Genomic DNA, 25,387 nt, shown 5'->3' with positions numbered 1-25,387 from the left:
AAACGTGTCAGGGCATTAGGTAAGATATTTGAATAGCTTTTTTTTTAATCTCTTTTTGAATGGTAAGTCCCATGTTGCTAAAATTTTGCCACTAATATAAGCTTTGTAATTGTTTTAACCATTTTACCAGACTATCACCAAGTCCATATATAGATTCCCCTTGACATGAAAAGTCTTGTTTTAGGTATGCACTGGGGAAGACTTCTCAGGAATGGTGAAATGATTTACCCTATTATAACACTGGGGTGTGAGGTAATCCTTGTCCTAATTAGGACCCTGGTTTTCAGTTTGTGTATGCCATGAGTAATGCAATTTGGCAGTCTCCAGAGACACAAAGTGTGTTGCAGATACAGAAATATTATTATATTATTTCTGCTGCATAATGTGTCTTACGTTCTAAATACCTCAAGCAGAACTGCATGATCTGTTTTCAGTCTTTAGGTGTTCCCTCACCTCCAGTGAGTGTTTCTTAACATGCGTCAGAATACTTAGAGGGCTTATTAAAACAGATCATTGGGCCCTGCCCCCAGAGGTCCTGATTCAGTCAGTGTGGGGTGGGAGTTTGCATTTCTAACAGGTTTCCAGGTGATGCTGTTACTGACGCTCCAGGGAGCACGCTGTGAGAATGATTGTTCTAATCCTGTCTTTCTTAGCGTCAGCTCCTCGATCCTCAAATCAGAACTACCTGGGCTGCTTACTAATCTTTAGATCCTCATGACCTACTCTGACGGCCTGAATCCAAATCTCCGGGGTGTTATGCCCGTGATTTGCAGTATTTTATCAAGGTCCCTTTCTTGCCCTTATGCACATCTCTGTAAGGGGACAGCCCTAGGGATATCGTTAGCCAGAGAAAACACAGATCAAGTCTCCTCTCAAACATTACCAGTTTTATACCTGTGACTTGGCTTCTAGTAGTTGTTTTATACATAGTAGTTGAATGAATTAATGATAATGAATGAATGCAAGCAGTTAGTTGCTGCTCTCTGTTTACTCCAAGCACCTTTTATTTATTCTGGTATAGAATATACTATGCATATTTTAACTACTTGCTTACTTGACTGCCTCCATCAAAACAGGGACTGTTTCTTTTTGTTGTATCTCGAGTGTCAAACCCAGTCTCTGGCACATGATGTGTATATCATCAGTGTTTTTTGGTTTAAATGTTTGCAAATGTATCTCTTGTTTTTCATAGGGTAAGCCTGAAAGAGAAGTGGTATAGGTTATTAAACTCCTTTGGTTTCTCTGAATATATATTGAAATGTTGGAAGGAAAAGGCCAGCATAGTAGATGTAACATGAAGACTGAGACCATAGGTGGATAAGCCACAGCCAAGTCTGAAAGAGTAGGGTGGTGCCAAGATACAGCGTGAGGTCAGGGGTCTGGACATAAAGGTCGTTACATATAATTAGTACATACATGTAGTGCAGTTGGAATAAGTGACATTTGAAAGGTGAAGAGAATCAATGGGGGAAAGGGAAGTGGATTAACTAGTCTCATGGGACCAATATGTGTTAAGGATTTTGTGAGTGGTCAGAAACAAAAATATTAAAGAATGTGAAGAAGGGTCAGAACATGACAAATGGCAAGTCAGGCACTTCATTCATCCCAAGTTAACCTTGGCAGATGAATTCTTTTGTTAATGTAGCTCCAGTCGCTTTTTTACCTTTCCTAGCCAGGGGGAGAAAAGAAAAAGGACTTGAATAGGATTAGTTCACTGATACATCAGAAAGTCTAGAGTAGACATGAACCACGGTGTGGAATGAAGGCCCTGACACTGTGGTTGAAATCAGGGTTGTTTGAATACTGATGTTCTTGTATCTGTGTTGCCCACACCATTGTCTAAATTCTAAACCCTGTCGTAGTCTCCTGAATAGGCTTACCACGCCCTGATTCTTCGTCTTGTTTAATTTCCTGTTCCATGCTTCACAGACAGCCTCGAGGATTTCAGACCTCTGGTTATTACATTCTCAAATTACCTGAATTTTCAATCTTCTGTCCAAACAACCTAGATTCCTAACCTCTAGTTCACTCTATTTTTTGAGGTCTGTGTGCATTTGTACTGGATTGCTGCCACCAAGTCTCTCCCAATGACAGGCTGGTGCCTGATATGTGTATGTATTCTGCTTGCAGGTCTGTCTGGGGTCTTAGGGTCCTTGCACTCCCACCCATGTCTGTATAGTCCCCACTGTATTCTACTCAATTACATTAGTACTGGCGCTGCCTGGCTCCCTTTCCATGAGTGTACAGGAGCAACATATTAGTTTCTACTTTTACTTCAGTTTTTTTTTTTTTTAAGAAATGAAATGCTAAACCTTTCCAAGGAAAATGATTTTATGACCAACCAGAGGTTCAGAGCCTAAGACAGTTTAAAATTCCTTTCATATTTTATGAGAATTAGATTTTCAGAAGTCATTTTATGTTAAAATCATACAGAAGCCCTTTAGATTTTTACTAAATAAGCTTCAGCATAGTTCAAAAGTTGTGAGGTATGTAGAAAATTATTCATTGTGTAGGAATGTCCCACTCATTGAAGTGGGACATTGTTTGATAAGCCAACTAAATGTAAGCTACATCTCCTATCATGTGGCACATAAAAACATGCCAGAAATCTCCCAAATGCCCGCTGTTATGCCACCTTTAATGAGAACCACTGGATTAGACTATTCAATTTTCAATTGCTGGGATTGGGAGGAACCCACTGAACATGTGGGCACTCAAAACCTGAACAAAATCAGCATGAAGGAGAAGGGATTGCTATGGGGTAGGCATCCATGAGTGTGTGCCTTAAGGAACAATCTGGACAATATTCTGTGAGGTCCCTTCTCGCTAGAGAACCCACACTATTTTATATCATAAAATGAACTATAAGATCATTTCTGGGTAAACAATAATCATGAAAATGGAGATTTACATTATATATATTCATCAATCATGATTCAAAATTTCAAGGACAGATTCTTCAATTGGAAAATATAAAAATAGAAGAACTTCTTTTAACAATAAGAAAAAGATACAACAACTGAGGTATTTAATATCTAAGTTTGCAAAGAATAAAGAATTCTCCTGTAGCATTTTAGAATCATGTTAATTTGGACTACACTTGTTCAGTGTTTAATGCCGGATAATAGAGTTTTTGGTATTTTTGAGAAAAATGAAGTTAATACTATTTAAAATTTACCTAATTAAAAAATTACGCATTATCTCATATCTCAAGTCTTTCTGAGAAGAGAATGTAGACACAATATTTTATCCTTCCTCATTTGGCTATTATAATGGATGACCAGAGTTCACCTCTCAAGTACATAGCATAGTCTCTGGGACAAGTATATGTTCAGTAGATGTTTGCTGCAAAAATAATTACATGGTTTTAATGAAATATTTCAGAAAAGGTTATGCAGATGTAATCTAAGGTGATTGTATTATAAATAGTTTTATATTGAAAAAAAATTCAGGGGTGGTTTTTTCTAAACTGTTTTACTCCAGGTAATCATACATGGACTAATACATAATTTTTTATGTGAAATACAGGTTTATATAATGATGATAGATGACTAAGTATTAGCAATCATTAAAAGAACAGGTTTCTCTCTATCATTATCATTCTGGTTGTTCACTTGTCTCATGTTTTTGCTGTTCTTCTTTTTCACAGGGATTCGATAAACAAGTGGATGTGTCATATATTGCCAAACATTACAACATGAGCAAAAGCAAAGTTGACAACCAATTCTACAGTGTGGAAGTGGGAGACTCAACCTTCACGGTTCTCAAGCGCTACCAGAATCTAAAGCCTATTGGCTCTGGGGCTCAGGGAATAGTGTGGTAAGTGGAATGGCTTCAACTTACATTTTTAAACTAGTACAAACAAACAAACAAACAAACAAAAAAACAAATAAATTTCATGACTGAGAGGAGGAAGATACATTCTCCTGAAGAAAAATAAAATTATGAGCATTATTTATAATTTGTTATCCATTTACTAACACTATGTATGTGCAGCTTTGCTGGTGACTAGTTTTTATAGTCACACATATACACAAAAAAAATGTACTACACAACAGCCATAAAAACAAAACAAAACAAAAAAACCCAGAGATTTTCTAGCCGTTTATTAATTAATTTAGAAAAACTTATTTGAATGTTTCACAAGAAATGAGGGGATATGTGTTAAGATAACTAGCAAATAAAATCCCCTACACCCTAAAGAAGTCTAAGTGATATCTCAAATGTTCCTGGGACTTTTAAAGTTCAATGTTTAAAATTCATTACCTATTAGAAAAAGTGGTAATTTTAAAATGTTTGCTGAATGTTTTCAAAATGAAAAGATTCTGTGATCCTTGGTACTATTCTTTCATGACATTTTTGAGTGGCTAATTGAAATGATGACAAATCAAGATCTAATTTACCTGTTATAAAATTTACAAAAGTGATAATATCAGATTGACAAGCATTACTTTTAGATAGTTCTAACTTGTAGTATAGCAACTGAATGTAATTAGTATGAACTTATCAGTATAATACTTTTTATTTCGATGGCATATGCCTCTAAGTAAAAATTTAGAACATGCATTTTAAATATGTATATTTATATTTATAAAGGATATTTACTCATATCAATATTTTTATTTGTTATATAAACTGCTGCTATATTAGTAATGTCCATTTAAAAACAGAAATGCTTTTAAGGGGTGAGATAAATATTTTATTTTTTTGATCAGTTCTAGGTTCTCAGTAAAATTGAGAGAGAGGTACAGAGACTTTCCATATATCCTCTGCTCCCCACACATGCACAGCTTCCCTCACTATCAACATCCCCACCGAAGTGGTACATTTATTACAACAGATGAACCTACATTGACATACCATAATCACCAAAGCCCATAGTTTACATTGGGATTTACTCTTGGTGTTGTATATTCTTTGGTTTTGAACAAACATAAAATGTCATGTATTCATTGTTATGGTATCATACAGAGTATTTCCACTGTCCTAAAACTCCTCTGTGCTTCACTTATTCATTCCTGCCATTCTCCCAACCCTTGGCAACCATCGATCTTTCTACTGTTTCCAAGTTTTGCGTTTTCCAGAATGTCGTATAGATGGAATCAAACATTACGCAGACTTTTCAGATTGGCTTCTTTCACTTAGTAATATGCAGTTAAGGTACCATAGTTTCTCCATGTCTTTTTATGGGTTAATAGCTTATTTATTTTGGGGTCTGACTAATATTCCATTGTATGGGTGTACCACAGTTTACTTATCCATTCACCTGCCTTAGGACACCTTGGTTGTTTGTAAGTTTTGGCAGTTATGAATAAAGCTGCTTTCAACATCCATGTGTAGATTTTTATGTGAATATAAATTTTAAAGGTTCTCTTCATTTTGACAACTGGTGTTAAGTTTACTCTGAATGCTTAGTTGATGCAAATAGCAGAAGTGCATGGTTGGTACACTTACTAAGTCATTTACTAACATTTAAACCTGATTTATCAAATATACCTATTCTTTTATTGAAATTCACCTAATAAATTTCAGTCTTTCCTAATGTCAATCAGTAGTTGCTTTTGCAATTTGAGAGATGGGATATTGTAATATTTTTAACAATGGGCCAAATCTTTCATTTTGAAGGTATTTAAACAGATAATACAATATTTATTTATTTATTTATTTATTTATTTATTTATTTATTTATTTATTTATTTAATATGGTACAGTTGTGGGGTGAATCTTTGTGGCACAAATAATTTCATTGTTTAGTAGGCAGAATAATGGCGCCCCAAAGATGCCCAGACCCTAATCTCCAAAATCCTTGAATATGTTATCTTACAAGGCAAATGGGACTTTACAGCTGTAATTAAGGTTAAGGGGCTTAAAATGGGAAGATTATTCTAGAATAAGCAGGTGAGACCAATTTAATTACATGAGTCCTTAAAAGTAGAAAAGAAAAGCAGAAGAATGGGTCAGAGAGATGCAATGGGAGAGGAGAGATCTGAGATTCGAAACAGGAGAGCAACTTGTCTTATCATTACTGATCTTGAAGATGGAGGAAGAGGGTCATGCGCCAAGGAATGGGGTGGCTTCTCAAGACTAGAAATGACCCTCAGCTGACAATCAGCCAGAAAATGGAGACCTCAGTCATGCAACCACAAGGAACTGAAATCTGCCAACAAACTTGAATGAGCAAGGAAACACATTCTCCTCTAGCACCTCCAGAAAGGAACTCAGCCTGCCAGCATCTTGATGTTAGCCTGGTGAGAGTCCTGTAGGACTTTCAACCTATTGAACTTTAAGATAATAAATTGTGTTGTTTAAGCAGCTAAGTTTGTGGTGATTTGTTCCGGCAGCAGTACTAATACATATGGTATAGTAAAGATGCCACTATTAAGATAATTGCTGTAAATCTTATAAAAGCAAGCACACTGAACTATGATGTTTTCAAAACAAGGATTTCAGGGGCCTCTGTCAACCTTCTCCAGACTGAAATTCCTGCTTTCCTTTCAAGTCACATCTTTAGCCTTATGTAGTATGTAACCACCTGCCAGGGTGATAAACTATGGGAAGTTCTAGGGTTAATTTGTATATTAAATATTAGTAAGGTTTAATTTTTTTTTCTAGATTACATGTGCTTGTAATTTCTTCTGCATTCTACTGTTGGTTTGTATACCACTTGGTGAGTGGGAACCTTATTTGGAGATCATTGCATTCATGAAGAACTTTCAAAATGAAACAGAAAATAAAACAAAACCCAAAATTCTTATAAAGAAGGAGAGATGGGAGATGGAAAAATTGTAGAACATGGGGAAGTTTTCCTAAGATTCTCAGTTAAGATGCTCAAATACTCACTGGCATTATTTCATTCTCCTTTAATTAAAACTCCCACAGAAAATGAGGGCTGCCAGTGAAAGGAAGCTGATAGATCTTTTATGATTCAAAAATAGATCCAAAGCAGAAATTTTGTTTATATGTTAACAGATTGTCCCAGAAAGATTTGAAAATCTACCACTAAGAATTTTGTAGTGTGCTCTGTAGGACATTTTGAACCTATTTCTCTGTGTACAGGATGGGAATCATTCTAGGTCTTGGGCATAGTAACTGAAAATATACTTCAATAAATAAAAGGCCCTTGAGTACAATTTTTAATCCTGTTTTACAGCACACTAATCAACAAATTTGGCAGTAAAGGGACACCTGAATTTCAAAACGTTAGCCTTAAAGTTTCTTGATTCTAGAGCTGAGGGAAATAAAGGAGCAAAAATGAAGGTGAAAAGGTAGAAATAGGATGGCATATTCCTCTCCCGAATCTTCCGATTCTCCGCTCTACTATGTGCACAGATACCACAATTCCAGCACATTCCTTTCTTCTGTTTTGTCCCTCTTTTTCAACCTAGTGTTGAGATATTTTCGTTTACTTGTCATAACTTGGGTCTGTAATGCAATATTTGTCTCATAGATCTATTCTCATATTCATCTGTCCTTTATCCACCTGCCTTTGTTTTAAAACATTTCCTTTCTATGGCTTTGTCAAAAATGAATTCATCCATCTCTCTCACACCAAACACACATCCATTCCCAGACATACTCTTGAAATCTATAGACTTTTCCTCAGTTCACAAAAACTCTCAGATTCACATAATATTTTGAATGTCCCATACAATCCTGAGTATAATGACTGGAAGAAATTGGAAACAGGGAGTGTCTTGGGTTTCTGGTGAGCAGGGCAGACAATCTGAAACAGGTGATTCATTTATTTTACTTTATTTTATTTGGAGAAGGGATAAAAGATGGAGGAACCAATTCCAAAAGGGATGTTCATCGTTTTTTTTGTTTGTTTGTTTTTTTGCATGTGTTACTGTAAAATTTCATGTGTGTGCCTAAGAAGGATTAGGCTTTGCAAGTATTGATGTTGGCATATGGTACTTATAGAATCCCATCTTCCCAACTTGTTTGAAATAGAGACTCATTCTACTGTTCAGTTACCTTAAATTTATTGTTGGGTTCTTATACTTTCTCCTCTTTGGATTCCTTATGCTTCCTTATTATAAGAAGAAAAACAGGCAATACTAAAATACCTTCAAAAGAAATTAACCTCTACTATGCAATTTTTTTTTCTTCACCATAGACCAACAATGTGATTATTGAGAACCATTCAATGAAATATAATCTGAAATCTTTCAGAGTAAATGAAAATTTTCTTTCTATTAATACCTCAGAGAAAAAAATAAAGATTATTTGTTGAAACTGAAAAAATAATGAGAGTTATGGGTGTACCTCAGAGATATTGTAGGATAGGTTCTAGACCGCTGCAATAAAGTGAATATCGCAGTAAAGAAAGTAACACAAATTTTTTGGTTTCCCAGTGCATATAGAAGTTATGTTTACACTACACTGTAGTATACTAAGTGTACATTATGTCTAAAAAATTGTATATACCTTTATTATGAATCACTTTATTGCTAAAAATGCTAATCGTCATCTGAGCCTTCAGCCAGTTGTAATCGTTTTGCTGGTGGCGGGTCTTGTCTCCATGTGGATGGCTGCTGACTCATCAGGGTGGTGGCTGCTAAAGGCTGGGATGGATGTGGTGATTTCTTAATAAAAGACAACAATGAAGTTTGCTGCACCGGTTGACTCTTTCTTTCATGAACAATTTCTCTGCCAGCTTCAGATTTTCCTTCTTCAACTTCCTTACCTTTCTCAGCCTTCATAAAATTGAAGAGAGTTAGGACCTTGCTCTGGATTAGGCTTTGGGTTAAGGGAATGTTGCAGCTGATTTGAACTTCTATCCAGACCACTGCAATTTTCTCCATAACAGCAATAAGGCTGTTTCGCTTTCTTGTCATTTGTGTGTTCACTGGAGTAGCACTTCTAATTTTCTACAAGAACTTTTCCTTTTCATTCACAACCTGGTTGTTTGGTGCAAGAGGCCTAGTTTTCAACCTATTTCAGCTTTCTACATGCCTTCCTTACTAAGCTTAATCATTTCTAGCTTTTGAATTAAAGTGAGAGATGTATGACTCTTCCTTTTACTAAGAGCACTTAGAGACCGTTGTGGGGTTATTAACTGTGGGCCATTGTGGGCCTAGTTTCAATATTTTTCTGTCTCAGGGAATGGAGAGACCCAAGGAAAGGGAGAGAGATGGGGAAATGGCTGGTTGGTGGAACAGTCAGAACACATACATTTATTAATTAAGTTGCTGTCTTATATGGGTGTGGTTCATGGCACCCCAAAATAATCACAATAATAACATAAAAGATCACTGATCATAGATCAGCATAACAAATATAATAATAATGAAAAAGTTTGAAAGATTGTGAGAATTACCAAAATGTGACACAGAGACATGAAGTGAATAAATGTTATTGGAAAAATAGTGCCAATAGAGTTGCTTGATGTAGGGTTGCCACAAACCTTCAGTTTGTTAAAAAAAAAAAAAAAAAAAAAAAGTGCACTTTCTGTGAAGCACAATAAAGTGAAGCACAATAAAATGAGGAATGCCTGTATTCTGCTTCTCTGTGTGAGAAAAGAAGACCTTCTTTGCTCTCTGGGTGGGGAATTATAAAGCAATCTATGAGTTTTTAACAACAGTGGTCAGATGAGCAAGTCATTTCAGAACATTTTTCAAATCATCAGAAATGGATTTCATTAGCATTGTTTCTACTACCAGTTCCAGAACAAAAAATAACATAGGGAGAAATCAATAGCAGAGAGTTCATTGTCTTTTTCTCACTCCATCCTGCTACTGATTGCCAACTCAAGAAACATTTCTATATGCTCATTTCTTTCTCCAAAGATGATTCAAGCTGACAATGAAAGAGGTGGCAAAAGTCAACAACCAAGTTTAGCAGAAAAGACTTGCCAAGGTTGGTCTGCTCTTTAATGGACAGGGGCTGATTATATAGTTTTAAATGACAGGAAGCAAAACCATATTCTTTCCTTCTGTGGCTTGTTTTCTTTGTCCTCTACATGTAATCAGCCTTTAAGCAGTCCCCATACAATTTTGCAAAGTGATCTTTTACAGGATATTTATATCAAAGATGTAAGCTTAACACTGACAAAAGCATAGACTTAGAGTGGCTTATTCTAAAAAAAAAAATCTGTGACTAGAAAATTAAGTATGTAGAATTAAGATGAAACACTTTATGTTAACTAAACTTTTCTAAAATCCCGATTAGAACAAGAGGATGGAATGTAATCAAAGCTTAAATAATTGTTGTTATAAAATGTCTTGGATTAGTTTATCTTAAATTAAATATATATCGCTATATATACATACAATGAATATATAATTAACATATACTTTGTAATATATATTATATATGTGTATGCAATATATATATATACCTACTAATCCAATGGATTAATTTATCTTAATTGAATATATATGCTATATAACATATATACATGTATTATATGTATATAGGATATATATCATTTTGTTTTTCACAAACATTTGAAAAATCGTTTCTCACGTGTGCCCTTCAATTAGTGGTCTATACTAGGTCTGACAATTAAGTTTGCGATCTCATCCTAGAAAAAGAGCTACATAGACCTCATTGCTGAATATCAGTACAGTCACCTTCAAAGTACTCCCCTTGGGAAGCTATGCACTGATGCCAGTACCTAGTCCACCCTTCAAAACAATTTCAAAACTCTTTTTCTGGAATGGCCATCGGAGCTGTTGTCGTATTACCCTTGATGTCCTGAATGTCATCAAAATGTCTTTCTTTCAATAGTTTCTTTGTCTTTGGGTAAAGAAAGAAGTCATGGGGGGGTCAGATCAGATGAGTAGGGAGGGTTTTCCAATACAGTTATTTGTTTACTGGCTAAAAACTCCCTCACAGGCAGTGCCGTGTGAGCTGGTGCATTGTCGTGATGCAAGAGCCATGAATTGTTGGCAAAATGTTCAGGTCACCTAACTTTTTCATGCAGCCTTTTCAGCATTTCCAAGTAGTAAACTTGGTTAACTGTTTGTCCAGTTGGTACAAATTCATAATGAATAATCCCTCTGATATCAAAAAAGGTTAGTAACATCGTTGCTACAAGTTCGCAAACTTAATTGCCAGACCTCATATATACCAGAACGAAGGAATTTAAACTTGGCCATGGTAAGGTACATGATGAAAAGGTATTCAATATCTATTTATTGTTGAATAAGATTAAGAGGGAAAATTGATTAAGTAAATTTTCTGAATTCTGTAAAATATATGCACATTTAAAGATCCATTGATTCAATTACAGACACGGTAAGATACCTTATATTATCATGTTCAGTCATCATTATAAATGCACCTAAATTTGCTATTGTGCTTTATCAATAATAGTATTTAACTTTCAATCTCTTAGAACCTTGGTTTACTCATCTGTAAAATGCAGATAATATCAATATCTCACAGAACTCAAAAAGTATAACATAAAGAAAATTGTGTTATAAATCAGATATTGTCATGACTTTCAGTAGATTCAAAGAAGGGAGACTTAATGTTGCTGTTTTCTACCACTGGAAAATTATAAAAGGTCAACATGTGTAACCCAGAAAGATGCTTGGTTGTAACAGTTGCTTGATCATCAGATTGGGCATATTGTACGTATATTATCATTGAGAACATGGGATTTAAAAAATGACTTTGCTAATGCTCCACAAATGAGTCTGACAAAGGTACATCTAAACTTTTGATTCCTATTTTCAATCTAAGCTTCAGGTAACCAAGATTATTTATAACAATTATATGTTTTAAGCATTAGCTTTTAAATTTGCAACATAGCTACACAGACCCAGCTAACCCTCTTGAAGCACATGATTTAGATGGAGGTCTAAATTATGGTTATGAGGTTGATGGTATGAGGAGAGAAGGGTGAAATCATTGAGAAGATTTCTCAAAGCACCAGACATCCTGGGTAACACAAAAGAGATTTGATCAATGGGTCCCGAGTGATGAGTTTATTTTGTTTCTGGAAACATCACTCACGGTCCTGTGGCATTTTCTCTTCTTAGAGCTCCTAATGAGCCATTATGCTAAATGATGCATCTTTAATCACACATTTCCAATGAGCCCCTGACCAGTGGAAATGATTGCCCTCTGATCCATGTCTGGAATAGCAGCACATTTTTAAATCCCTTTATTTTCCATTAATTTTACAACCTAGACACTTAATTGCAATCTTGAGATAAGGAGCCATGAGTTTCAAATATTGTCTTTTATATTGAGTAGAGGTTTGAGGTGGTAATGGCTCAGTGCAATAGGACAGATTAAGACACCATATCCTTCCACATTTTGCTGTTCTTCTTCGCCCCTTTGCATAGCTAGCACAAGCCCCAAATATTTATTTGCCAAATTTTTTGATTGATGAGTAGGACTTGCAAATATTACTTTTTTCCTTCATGGAGAAAATATGGTACTTTGGGAAACTGTGGGTGGAAGTTTGATGGCAGTAGGCCTACAGGAAAAAGCAAAATTATAAAATCCATATTTCTGTATGTTAACCATAAAGTATGTATGTGTTCATATTTGTAAATGTATAATTGTCAATGTGATAGCTGATACTGAAGAGGTTGAATTACATAATCCTAAAAATTATATATATATATATATATAATTTTTTTTTAACAGTGTCCTTACCTCTTTTCTTTTCTTTCTTTCTTTCTTTCTTTCTTTCTTTCTTTCTTTCTTTCTTTCTTTCTTTCTTTCTTTCTTTCTTTCTTTCTTTCTTTCTTTCTTTCTTTTTAAGTTTTTATTGGGGAAGGGGAACAGGACTTTATTGGGGAAGGGTGTACTTCCAGGCCCTTTTTCCAAGTCAAGTTGTTGTCCTTTCAATCTTAGTTGTGGAGGGTGCCATTCAGCTTCACGTTGTTGCCCTTTCAGTCTTAGTTGTGGAGGGCACAGCTCAGCTCCAGGTCCAGCTGCTGTTGTTATTTGCAGGGGGCACAGCCCACCATCCCTTGCGGGAGTCGAACCGGCAACCTTGTGGTTGAGAGCCCACTGGCCCATGTGGGAATCGAACTGGCTGCCTTCGCAGTTGGGAGCATGAAGCTCTAACCGCCTGAGCCACCGGGCCGGCCCCCTAAAAATTATATTTGATCTTGAGATGTATTATGGATATTTATCCTAAATGCTGTCATTCTTCAGTCAATTTGTAATTAATTTACATCCCTGTAGTAAAAATTGACAGCAAGAGTTTGTAGCCTAGAAGCATTTTTCTTGGCAGAGGGGAAAAAGAGTCATTTAAATTTCCATAATTATTAACTTACAGATGACTGAGTCTTTTCCGTAAATCACTTATTGAAATAATTAGTAACACATTATTTTTTCAGTTTCTACTTCAATCCCAAAGATTAAATGGCTAAGTGAGACTGATTCTCATTTCTTTTAGAATCTGTTTCCTAGGGCATCAATAGGTATTTTCATTACAAAACTAAAATTAGTTTACGGTCCATGTACTATTTTGCCAGATGTGTAAATCCCGATTGTTAAGATTTAAGTGCATCCGTGGTTCTACTGAAAAAGTAACCTATAACCCAAATATAAATAACTAAAGACTTATTCCTGCACTATGCAGTGCATCTTGGAAAAGCCAACATTCTTCACAGAAAGGAAGCATTGTTTTCAGTTAAGTTAAAGTACGCTAAATAACAGATGGCCATTGATGTTCCGCAGATTCCAGAAATCATTCTCATATGCTGCTCTATAGACCTGTCCATTCTATCTGTAGATAAGATGTCTTTAAAAAAAAGAAAGATGAGAGCAGGTAGGTGTTATAAATATTGTAACTAAAAATATTGTAACTGAACAAGTTTTAGAGGAGCTCTTTATAAAGCTCAGAGGGAAGCTGCTTGGCCCCTCTCTACGGAGTCATACTTCTGGCCTGTGATAGCGTCACATTCTGTTTATAGAGTCTGAGCTGTCTTGCTCATCACGGATTTGAATGTGGGAGCTGAGGACAAAGGAAGACATCTTTTAGTTTGGAATTCGAGTCACAGCCCTACCATTCCCTTTTTCTGCTCTCTATTCCCTGATTCGTTAAATTTATGTAAAATATTTGACCTTGTCAAGGGAGTTTCACTTTACATATCCAAAGTTATGGATCCAGCATTGAAGCATTGCATTTAAAGCTTTTCTGTATGATGAGGGTGAGGGGGGACACGTTTAAATCCCCATCAGGGAGAAGCTATAGCTACTTCATTGGACATAGGGTTTCTTTTATTTAAAGATATATACTTTAGAATTCTTTTAGCTATGCTCTTCTTCATTTATACTCACCTTTACTTTTTATCATTAAAAATGTTTTCTCCAGAGGACTTTAATATGTCCATTCGTAAAAATCAAGATTTTACCCCCAATCCAGGGAGCTTCACCACCAAATATATTTTTTAAATGTTGTCTTTGTGATCATTCACCCAGGACTGGGACATATGGTTGGGAAATGTGTGCCCTGAACGGGCATGTCGACGAGGGAGCATGTGGGGTCTGAACTGCAGCTGGCCCTTCACCTGCTCAGCAGTGTGCCCTGGGGTGCCCCCCCTTTAACCCAGAGGAGCTGCCTTTTCCTAAGTCAAAAACCCTCACCAGAGAAGCCAGTGGCTGATACTGAATCAATGAAATTTAGATTTCACGTGACCAATGAGAGAAACTCAATTTAACTAGCAAAAATATAAGTTGGAGAATAACTACGTAGCATAGAGAAAATGTAGTAAATTTAGGATGTTAATTCACTGGCACGGAGATTTAATACACCTAAGAAAATGAAAAGAATCAGGAAGCAGAGGAAAATTATAAACCAAATTGTTGTCCCATTAACATTGTCCCTTCTTTCACCTCCGTTCAAGGCCTGTGTCTCCTTATGGACGTGAGTCTTTCAAGGACTGCCTGTCCTCCTAGCCTGTCATTCTCTGCCTGGATATTTTTTCCCCTATTTAGCCTGGACCCATGAAAATGATGGCAGACAGTCTCAGCGGTTCTCTATTTTCTTACCTTCTTGTCCTCTGCAGACCCATTTTCCAAACCCTCATTCGGATCAACCCAACTGACTATTTTCTTTGCTCTTCTTGGAAGGCTGAGCCCAGCTGGAGAAATCATATAATCACACTGATTTCCTCCATTATAAGTTTATGAGCTTCATCTTCAGCTGGGCCCTTGTCACTACTTAGCAATCCTTTTACTTATGTGGCTCATCAGCTCCCTGTCCCATGTCCCATGGTGGCTGTTACAATCCTTTTACAGCTTTCATCGCAAGCTCCCAATTCCACTTCACCGGCCCCGTTCTTTGCAGAAGGCCTTACCTTCTGCTTCCTGGGGAAAACAGATGGCCTCAGGCGTGTGAGCTCTCAATTTCCCCTTCCGCCTTCTAACTCTGTCATCTGTAGTCTATTCTACAGTTCCTCCATGAGGGACTCCCAGAGGAGGTTGGCCACCCACCTGTGTTCTTAACTCTCTCCCCTCCTCCCCTCCTCCCTTCCCCCCTTAGACTCCCCCCCTCCATCAGGGGCGCTGTCAATTATCTATTTTGCATCTACTGTCTCTCTTCCTCCAACAGTATTTGCTCCCCTGCTTATAGAAGACCTCCCACCAAATTCATATGTAAAAAAATGTTTTTTAGAATGTGCCTGTCCCTCAAACTACCTCTCTGACTCTCTTTCTTTATCATCAAACTTCTGGATAGAGTAATCTGAATTTAATCCCAACACATACTATTTAAATTCTCATTTCACAGACAGTCCCAATTTTGTCACTATACCTCTCTAATAGGTAGGATGCTATGGACCCCTTAAATGGTTAATCCACTGGCTTATTTTTTAGCCCCCATTTCTTAATTCTCTATAATGTTTGGAAATATTAAGTATTTATTGAATTTTTCTTGAATATCTGCCTTCCCTTGATTTTTAAGCTGGGAATTTTCAAAATCTATCCTTGAGGGTACCATAACATAGTGGTTAAGAAGGCAGACCCTGGAGCCAGACTGCCAGGCTGGGATCCTAGCTCACTCTTACCTGTATGTGATCTCAGTTCCTTCATCTGAAGATGAGTTAGTAGAAATATGTATACATGTTAGGTTCCTTTTTTTTTTTTTTTTTTTGGTAGTTTATGTAAAAATTATTTGACCAAAATGTAGAAAAAGTGACACCATTGCACATGATACAGTTGCAAGAATCTAAATGAAGTGTGGGTTTTATTCAATCACACAATTTGCAATTTGCTAGTGTATCTCCTGGGTAGTGTGATGCATAATAAAAAGGAACGAGGGGCAGATGAATCAGATAAGTTAGAAGCAGGGTGGTTTTTAGTCAGAATTGTAAATTTGAGTTGGCTCCCCATGCTGCTGGGGAATATGGAATATTTCAGCTCTGAGATGTTAAGTGAGAAAACAAAAATATAACAAAGCAAAAACATGCAGCCCTGTCTACAAAAATACTCCATATCCAGTCTAATCAGGAGTTTCCTGGTCTTTTATTAACTTGGCTCTGAAGGAGGAATTAAAGTCCTAGATAAATAAATCTTCAGTTTACCATTTTCCTATCTTACCATTTTCCTACCAATTTACCAATCTTCCCTAAAGTACAGACGAGATGAAGTTAAGCCAGTTGCTTTTTCTCTGCTGCCAGAGAGGCCACTTCTGCCCAGTATTTATTAATAGAAAAATGCTCTTGCTCAATTATTGATGGCTAGCAGTCTTTTTGATAGGCTTCCCTGGACAGGACTAAATTCTACCATATTCATTCCTGCTGAGTGGATGGCCTCATATCAGAGTAAATATTATGACAATTTCCCAAGCATTTTCATGCTGACTGCTCAGAGGATGTTTGTTCTGAGTGGTAGAACAAACCTAATCATGGCAGGATGATTAGATTAATCTATCTGTGGTTTATGATTTCCCACAATAGTGCCTCCTCTCCTCACCCCCACCCCTGGGTTTCTTTGCTGTGCACCGAAAGTCCCCATCCATTTTAATGTGGTCCCTGGCTTCCTGTCGTGTGTCCAACCATGGCCCAGAGGTTCTAGTCTTCAACCTTTTAAATTGACCAGTGACTATGTAGATATTGGAGTCTGTTTTGCAAGTGTGGGGTTGTCTAACCTCCCACGAACCAAATGCCCCCAGTCTTAAGAGACTATGTTCAATAGGAAACAGCTGCCTACCTTAGGAATAAATGCAATTTAAGAATAAAAATAGAGCTGAAATAGCTGGTGCCAACAGGGACAAAAGGAAGGAATTAGATTTAACTGGTGCTCAAAGCTCCTGTGATACAAAATATTTGGTCACATATTCATAATTCACTTGACATTTCCAGCAAAGCACAGATGCAGTAACACAAGAAACTTCTCATGAGAGGAGAAAAACATGGAAGTCTGGAGCTTCTGTAGGAACAAGGCACTTCTGTTTTGCTTATAGACAGTGAAGTTCATTTAGTTTCGGGCCCATTGTCTGCTGTAAGTCCACGGTCTCTTCTTTGGCCTGGGCAAGATTTTCTTCCAGGTCATCCACTGTCTTTTCCAGTTTTGCAACCATTCCGTCCACAAATTCAGCATGGGTCTCAGCCTCTTTGAGTTTGTCAGATAGAAGTTTAATTTCTTCTTCATATTTATCTTCCTTTTCAGAATACTTTTCAGATGCAGCCTGCAGCGACTTCGAGTTGTTAGTGACATTCTTGAATTCTTCCAGGTCCCCTCCGCACACTCCTCTGCCCTCTCCAGCTCGCCCTCCAAGATGACCAACTTACTAGCTACCTCCTTCTATCTGTGTGTTTGTGGTGGACCTCCTCTGCAGTGCGCTCGGCCTTGGAGCTGCAGCTCCTGGATCTCCATCTTCTCATCTTTCGTGGTCCGGTTTTCTATCACCTTCATTCATTCCTCTCTCGCTCTCATCAGCAGCCTTTTCTGCCTCCTGGTTCTTGAGCCCTGACCAACTCCTCAGCCAGTTGAATGCGATTGAGAGCTGCCACATCCCCTTTGGCTTTCTCACCTTCTCCAGAGAGTAGCAAGCGCTCTGCTTGGCTGGACTCCGTCAGGTCCAGCGAGAGCTGCAGCAGCCCTGCCAGCCACAGAGCCTTTGGCTGCGCCCCTACCACCCCCACTCCCGCCCCTCACCCCCATCCCTCTCTGCCCTCTCCTGTCCCTCCTGCAAGTTAGTTTTCATTAGTGTTAGTTGGCGTGGGTCACGGCTAGTTTCTAAGGGATTGGCTACATGGAGAAGTTTATTTTTATCGTTTATTATGCAAAAAAGAAAGACAGCAAAATAATCCAACCCAAAACTCCTGAAGACGAGATTGGAATTCAGAGATTGGAGCCACAAGGTCAGGTACTAATTCTAAATCTTAATGAGAGGGAGATTCTAAATGAGAGATGGAAGCAAATGCTAAGAACCAGTATAGAACTGGATCAAAGTAGGAGAAATCTGGGAACAACAGAATGAATCTAGGACTAGTGTCATGAATATTATTGGCTGGTGGGGAGTGATGGTGATGTTAGACTGGGTTGAAGCCAACTATTTCCTGGTTCCCTCCGACTTCAGTGACCAAGCATTCATTATCTGTCTCTTTTATTGGTCATCACTCTCTACCCTTCAAATATGTATTTTTATAAAGGTTCTTCCTCCTTTGGCTTTTCATCTTCTTTCACAATTCAGTGCCTAAGGACTCCCACATCTATATCATACTGGCTAACTACACCTTATTTTTTTATTGATTTATAAATATATTTCAATGATCTACTTCAAATATACATTTTTTGTTGAGGTATAATTGACATGTTATATTAGTGTCAGATTTGATTCAGATTCATAGTGATTTGATATTTGTGTGTATTGTGAAATGATCACCACAATAAGTCTGGTTAACATTTATCACCATACATAGTTACAAGACCTTTTTTTTTCTTGTGATAGGAACTTTTAAGATCTGTTAGATCAATCTGTCAGAAACTTTCAAATATGCAACACAGTATTATGAACTATAGTCACCGTGCTGCACATCACATCCCCATGACTTACATATTTTATAACTGGAAGCTTGTTCCTTGCTTCTAAGCTCTTGGTCCATATACTCATTTATGTACATTGTGTCCTTCAGATTACTCCACAGATACCTCAAATTCAATATGTCCAATGTAGTTTTATGATCTATGCAAACTTGCTCTTCACTGAGTAATTCTTACTTACTTATGCAGTTACTATTCCCTCAGTTACCTAACCTAGAAATTAGGTAACTTCTTCCTCTTTCGGGATCGAGTCCAATTGTTTCTGTTTCTGAAATGTCTGTTCTTTCCATTCCCACTGACCTTTTCCAGGTCCTCAGACCTCATTTGGGGTATCATCAAGGGTAGTTAGACAATGTCCCTCTTCCGCTTAATTCTTCCTCCCCTAATCCATCCTTCACATCACTTACAAAATAAAGTTGCTTACGGAATTGCTTACAAAATATTTTAGAATGTTTTACTAGTCATTGTTTCCAAATGTGCTGGCCACTTTTATGCTTCTGGTACTTATATGAAGTTGTTTCTCCCCATCTGAAATGCTCTTGACATGTCTGCCATTCTACTGGGAAATTGATACTCATTTCAAGTTTCCGCTGTAGGGTCACCACAATGTGAAGCCTTAACTTACCTTCCCTACTGCTTAGCAAAAATAATTGCTCTCTCATCTGTATTGACATAACATGTTATACTTATATCTCTTTTGGCACTGTTCGTATTTTTATTGCTATTTAAGCCTGTGTCTGCTACTAGATAATGATCTCCTTGGGGCAAGGATCCTGAATTATTCATTCTTATAGTCTCAAGACTTCAAAAGTCTTGATGGAAACCTTAACTGTTGAATTGTTTAATATTAAATCTGCCAATACTATAATGTATATATCTCTATATATATATGTCTCTCTATATATGAGTATGTATATGTATATATGCATATATATGTGTATATATATGCATATATATGTATATATATATGTGTATATATAAATAATTAAACAAATAGTATGGCCCCCTAATTTCGGGAGTAATACAGCAAATAGTAATAAAATAATATTTAAGATAGAGATGCCTATGCAACTATTTTAATGCAATAATTAGAATAATTTAACTTTAATAATTATGCCTTTAGCTAATCTAAAGAATGAATAAGTAATACCATAATTGATTTTCATTTATTAAATGCTATACTGATTTAAATTTGATCTGATAATATTAAACAGCACAGACAAGTGAAAAATTCTAAAAGTATCATTAAAAAATACAATCCAAGGACTTGATACAAATTTACTAAACATTTTTCTTCCATATTTTTGTGTCTAAATGTAAGAGAGATAACATAGCCACTATAAATTAATATTTATGGCATCCACACAGACTGTATTAGGGTCATGAAGTTGGAAAATCATATGTGAATGCCATTGATACAGCTAAATATTGGGGATATGTTTATCAATGCTGTACATGTGAGAGCATTACTGGATTCAGAGGAGAATGACTAAGCTTAATAAAATGAAGAAAATGCAAATGATGGCGATTGTCTAGATTCACTGTTTATAAACCTAAAATAAAGAAAAAAATACAAAAGTCTCACTCCTGAGTTAGCTCATTAATTAATTTTCATTCAATGAATATTTATTAGGCACTATGCTATTTCACAGGGGTATAAAATTGAATTGACAGAGTCAAACATCCTGCCATCTGTCTAGTTGATATGTGGACATATAAACCCCTAATGTCATTGTTTTTCTTGGGCTAACTTCTTCACATCCTTCATAAACACATACATTAGTTAGGATAACTAACTTCAATTCATATACATTAGTTAGGATAATTTTGGTGACCAAACAAGCAAACAAACAAACAGACCATTCAAGGTTCAAACACAATCGAAGTTTATTTCTTGTTTATCAGGTTGGGGAGGAGTAAATAAATGGACAAGGGAAAGTGTCAGCTCTATTCAGTGATCTGAAGAGCCCGACTGATGACGGCTCTGCCACATTCATCTTGTGGCATCTAAGGTCTCCAAATAGCAGAAGGGGATGAAAGCAAGGAGGAACTTTTACTGGGCAGGCTTGGAAGTGGTGTGTTTGTTTCCCTTCTGTTCATATTTCACTGGCTAGAACTCAACTCAGTTACGGTACATGGCCACCCCTAATTGTATACGAAGCTGAAAATGTTATCTAGCTGTGTGCCCAATAAGAGGAGGAGACGTTGAATTTGCAGTCTTCACCCTATTTCATTGTCACCACCCTGAATCCAGTGTCAGTGCCCCTCTGCCATGCTTTTACATCACCCTGTATTTTCTTTGTCAAATCATCATCACTCTCTTTTTACCTTGTCTCATTTCCCACTAGACTGGAAGCTCCCTATAGGCAGAGACTGTCAGGCTTGCTTCCAATTGTATTTCTAAAGCTTAGCACAGCTCCCAACGTAGTATAGGCACTAAATACATATTTATTGCTATTAAACTGTCTGTTTTCTCTTCTTCATCTCCTGTTCACTCCCCAACTCACCGGAATCCACTTCTGTGCACACCACTCTGTGGAAACTGCTCTCGCCAAGTTACCAAAGATGACAAGGTCTCTGTGATCTCTGCCTTATTCGATTTGGCGCTTGCTGCTTCGTTTTGATAGTCCTCTTTCAGATTTACCTCTGAGTTTTTCAACTTTAACTTCTCAATTCTTTTATTTTTCTTAATCAAATGCTTTTTTAAATATTTTTTTATTAGTTTCAGGTGCGCAAAACAATATAATAGTTAGACATTTATCATTTATATCCCTCACACAGTGATAACTCCCCTCCCCCAATCTACTACCCCTCTGACATTGCACACAGCCATTACATTTCCACTGTCTCTGTTCCTAATGCTGCTGTACTCCACTTCTTTTGTGTGTATATATATATATATAAGCATATATATGTATGTATGCATATATATATATATATATATATATATATATATATAAAATTGTAGTTGTTAATTTCTCAATTCTTATGTGGACTCCTTTTCTATAAAGTTGTCTTGCAAAGGAGAGCTCTTGGGTGGTTAGTGACTACAACCTCATAGATAAAGGGAAGAATATATTTTTAAAAGTCGGGAGAATCTGTCTTTTCCTCTCCACCAGAGAGGAAATGCTGGATGCTGGAGATGGGGTGTATGGAGAGAGAGAGAGAGGGAGAGAGAGAGAGAGAGAGAGAGAGAGAGAGAGAGAGAGAGAGAGAGAGAAGAGACAGGAGGATAAAGACAGTTATAAAAACAGAGATAGAAATAGCAAAAGAAACAGATGACTGATACACAAAAAGAAGAGAGGAGGTGGAGAGACAAAGGGACTCAAAGCAGGCAGCTGAGAGACTGAAGATACCAGAAAAGGAAAGCATATTTGTTAAAGAATAATTTCTGAGGAAGCAGGAAGACGCTAATGGGATTAGCGGTGAAAAGAGGCAATAATTCTTCATGAAAGGGCAAAATTGAGAAAAACACTTTTTATTCTTTTGTTTGCAGTGAACCATGTTTAATATATTGTGTAACATTTCTTCACTAACATCCCAAGTAGAGGTAGAGATTTGAATGGCCAAAGAAGTCTTTTGACTGTGCAGCTATATATGACAAAGAATTGAAATGAGACATGGGGCAAATGTTAGAGAAGAGCATTAGTCACAGAGCAATTCTTGTACAATTGCTACTTCTCTGTTTCTTGGCTCTTTGAGGAGGATGAAACTCATTGGTTGAAGTGCCTTAGAAATGACACCTTTTCTTTTGATAAATATGGTAACAAGTGGGGAATAAAAACATAGACTCAGCTACTATATCCATAGCATACAACTTTTCTAATGGTGTTCATAGATCTTTGCTTCTTTTATAGCTCATTATAAGTTTTTAATATCTATATTCATTTGTTTTGTCCTGAAAGCAAACATGAACTTTCTAGAACAGAGGCAGAGTATTGTTACTTACGGCAATAACTGTATCAGTTACCCATGTCTCCTTCTCCCCTCTCAAAGCTGTGCTATAAAAGCCAGATGTCATCCTGTACATGCAAAGGAGTTTTTACACTCCCTAGAAGAAATTACGAATGTCAGAGTTTATATAGGAATTTCTACACAGCTGCCACCGCCTCCTCCTGAGAGATTGAGAGAGAGGTAGATGAAGAGGGAGTGAGAGGGATAGATATCTAACATTCCCAGTATAAACAAGTCTCTGGGAAGAGAAAGGAAAGGCCCCTATTTTATAATCTGTTGGAAGGTAAATGTGATATTTTAATTAAGTTTTAAGTGCACATGGTGTCGGTATATATACATACTTGTTTTTCTGTGTGCATAAATCAATAACCCCACTAACACACCAAAAAAAAAGGCACCAATAATTTGGTACTTCTTCAAAAACATATTGCTAACTTCTGTCGTATGCATTCAAAAAATGTTTAATAGTTTAGTTTGGAAAGCAATAATAGCAAAGAAATACAGTAGAGATTCAGTGGCTATTTTCACCCTATTCTCTGACAAGCTTAGCACCTGATAACAATTTTCCTTGGTTATCAGAAAGGATGTCAGAGTAACTTAAACTTTTGCCAATTAAGAATTTTAAAAATATGAAATATAATGTATCTTTGGAGAATAGGAAGAATGTGCATTAATATGATTGAAAAAAGAACGCTATTCTTTACTTTTGTCTTCATGCCTGTGTCCTGATAGTGCAATGGTTTGCCTTTAAGTCAGAAGCCACATCTCTTTCATTCTATTCCATTGAATTTACTTATATATTTAGCACTTAATATGTTCCAGGCACTGTGCTAAATGCTGGAACTACTGTCATGAGCAAAAATGGATATGGTTCTCTGTCTTCTAAATGTTGGCTTAGTAGATAGGATCCAATTATAGATACCTCTATTAGATAGGATATACCCTAAGATAGTCTAACAAATAGACTTAAAGTACATTGGCTTAAACACTTTTTTCTCCCATAAAAGTCTGAGCTGCTGTATAGATCCAGGAGATAGGGCGATTCTGTTTCACAAGTTCCCCTAGAGACTCAGGAATCTTAACAGTGTTCTTCTTGTCCACATGGCCAAAACCACTAAGGTAACATTCCGGTTTGTAGGAAGAGATTCAAAGCATGAGGAAAGCAAGCAACCTGTCTTCTTGTATAAGGATATGACCCAGAAACTGAATATTTCACTTCTGCTTCCCATCCATCATCCTGAACTTAATCACAGGGTTACATCTGGCTGCAAGGGAAGCGGGAAGACATCTTTTCTGTGGAATGCCATGTGCCTCTCTAAACTAGGAAGGTTCTTATAACTATGAGGAAGAGGATAGTTCTTGGGAGACCATTAGTCTCTGAAATAATAAGTTTTCACTTTCTGGATCTGATAACTAATCTTCAGTCCCTCTTCTTGTTCATCTGACTTGGACTTGGGGGCCCTGCTTCCAATCAATGTGGGTTTTCATTCTTGATCCATCTAAATTGTGTCCTAGCCAGGTGCATTATATGGATTAGGGACCCTTGATTCTCAAGAAATGCCACAATGTAACATAAGTTCTATGAGAAATAAATGGATTAGTGTCCTGCTAGTCTGATGCCATCACCCTGTCTTGTCTCCTTCACCCTGTTTTCCCAAGATCTTTCACAATGTCTGAACATAAGAGGTACTGAAAAAAACACTTCGTTGAATGAATAATGAATGAATGAATGCCATATGTTGTATGAATGCCTCTGATTTGTGTTCCTTTTTTTACCCCCTTATTTTATTTTCGTTCAACTCTGAGTCACATTATCGCGGTCAGAAAGAGAACTAGGCACAGGGCTTTTAACAAGATTCTGAATATTTTCAGGACCAGAGTTATTGTTTGCATTTCGCTCACTTTCTGTTTTATAATAACTACCCACGATATTTGAGGACATTCGTATACTTAAAAATATGTGAAAGTATAGAAAAGAACACAAATACCATCTAACTACTTATTTTACCGATGGAAATCTGGGTCCCAGATAGAGAAATGTTTGCCAGTTGTCATATAAGTTATTCCTATCACTAGAGCCTTTGACATCCAATCACTGTTCTTTTTAATATCACGTCGATCCTTTGATTCTGAACTGTTATGTGCCTGGTAACTGGTAGATCTGAGTCTTATACTCCCATCGGCTTCCTCTAAAAGAAGGGCACATTCTTCTACCTTAGTACTTGGTTCTTTGGCCTGCACCCTCAGCATTGGACTGTCCTGGACACCTGTTTGAAATGCAAATTATTGAGTCACACCCCAGACTCAGAAACTCAAAACTCTGAGGCTCAAGCCCAGCCCTGTGGGTTTTAACAAGCTCTCCAGGTGATTCTGATCTCATTCAGGTTTCAGAGCTGCTGTACTGTATCAACAGGGCAGCACACAGCAAGTATTAAGACATTATCATATGTGATGCAGAGACCAGTAACCAAAG

General features: G+C 37.0%; 1 protein-coding gene and 1 pseudogene across 17 annotated transcripts in view; one reads left to right on the top strand and one right to left on the bottom strand.

Moving 5' to 3' along the window:
• MAPK10 (mitogen-activated protein kinase 10) overlaps positions 1 to 25,387 on the top strand; it is a 288,604-nt gene that overhangs the window by 160,126 nt on the left and 103,091 nt on the right. For all 17 annotated transcript variants that reach the window (XM_019731283.3, XM_074323972.2, XM_074323984.2 and 14 more), the window contains one exon: positions 3,650 to 3,819. In XM_019731283.3, the coding sequence (XP_019586842.1) occupies positions 3,698 to 3,819 (122 nt within the window). In that variant the 5' untranslated portion in view covers positions 3,650 to 3,697. The remainder of the gene's footprint in view (positions 1 to 3,649; positions 3,820 to 25,387) is intronic.
• Positions 17,190 to 25,387, bottom strand: part of LOC109447206 (uncharacterized) — a 32,079-nt pseudogene continuing 23,881 nt past the window's right edge.

This window comes from Rhinolophus sinicus, chromosome 1 (genome assembly GCF_057876585.1).
Source record: "Rhinolophus sinicus isolate RSI-liver-muscle chromosome 1, RSI-T2T, whole genome shotgun sequence".
In the NCBI taxonomy this organism is placed as follows: Eukaryota; Metazoa; Chordata; class Mammalia; order Chiroptera; family Rhinolophidae; genus Rhinolophus; species Rhinolophus sinicus.
This window is presented reverse-complemented; position numbering and strand designations above follow the sequence as displayed.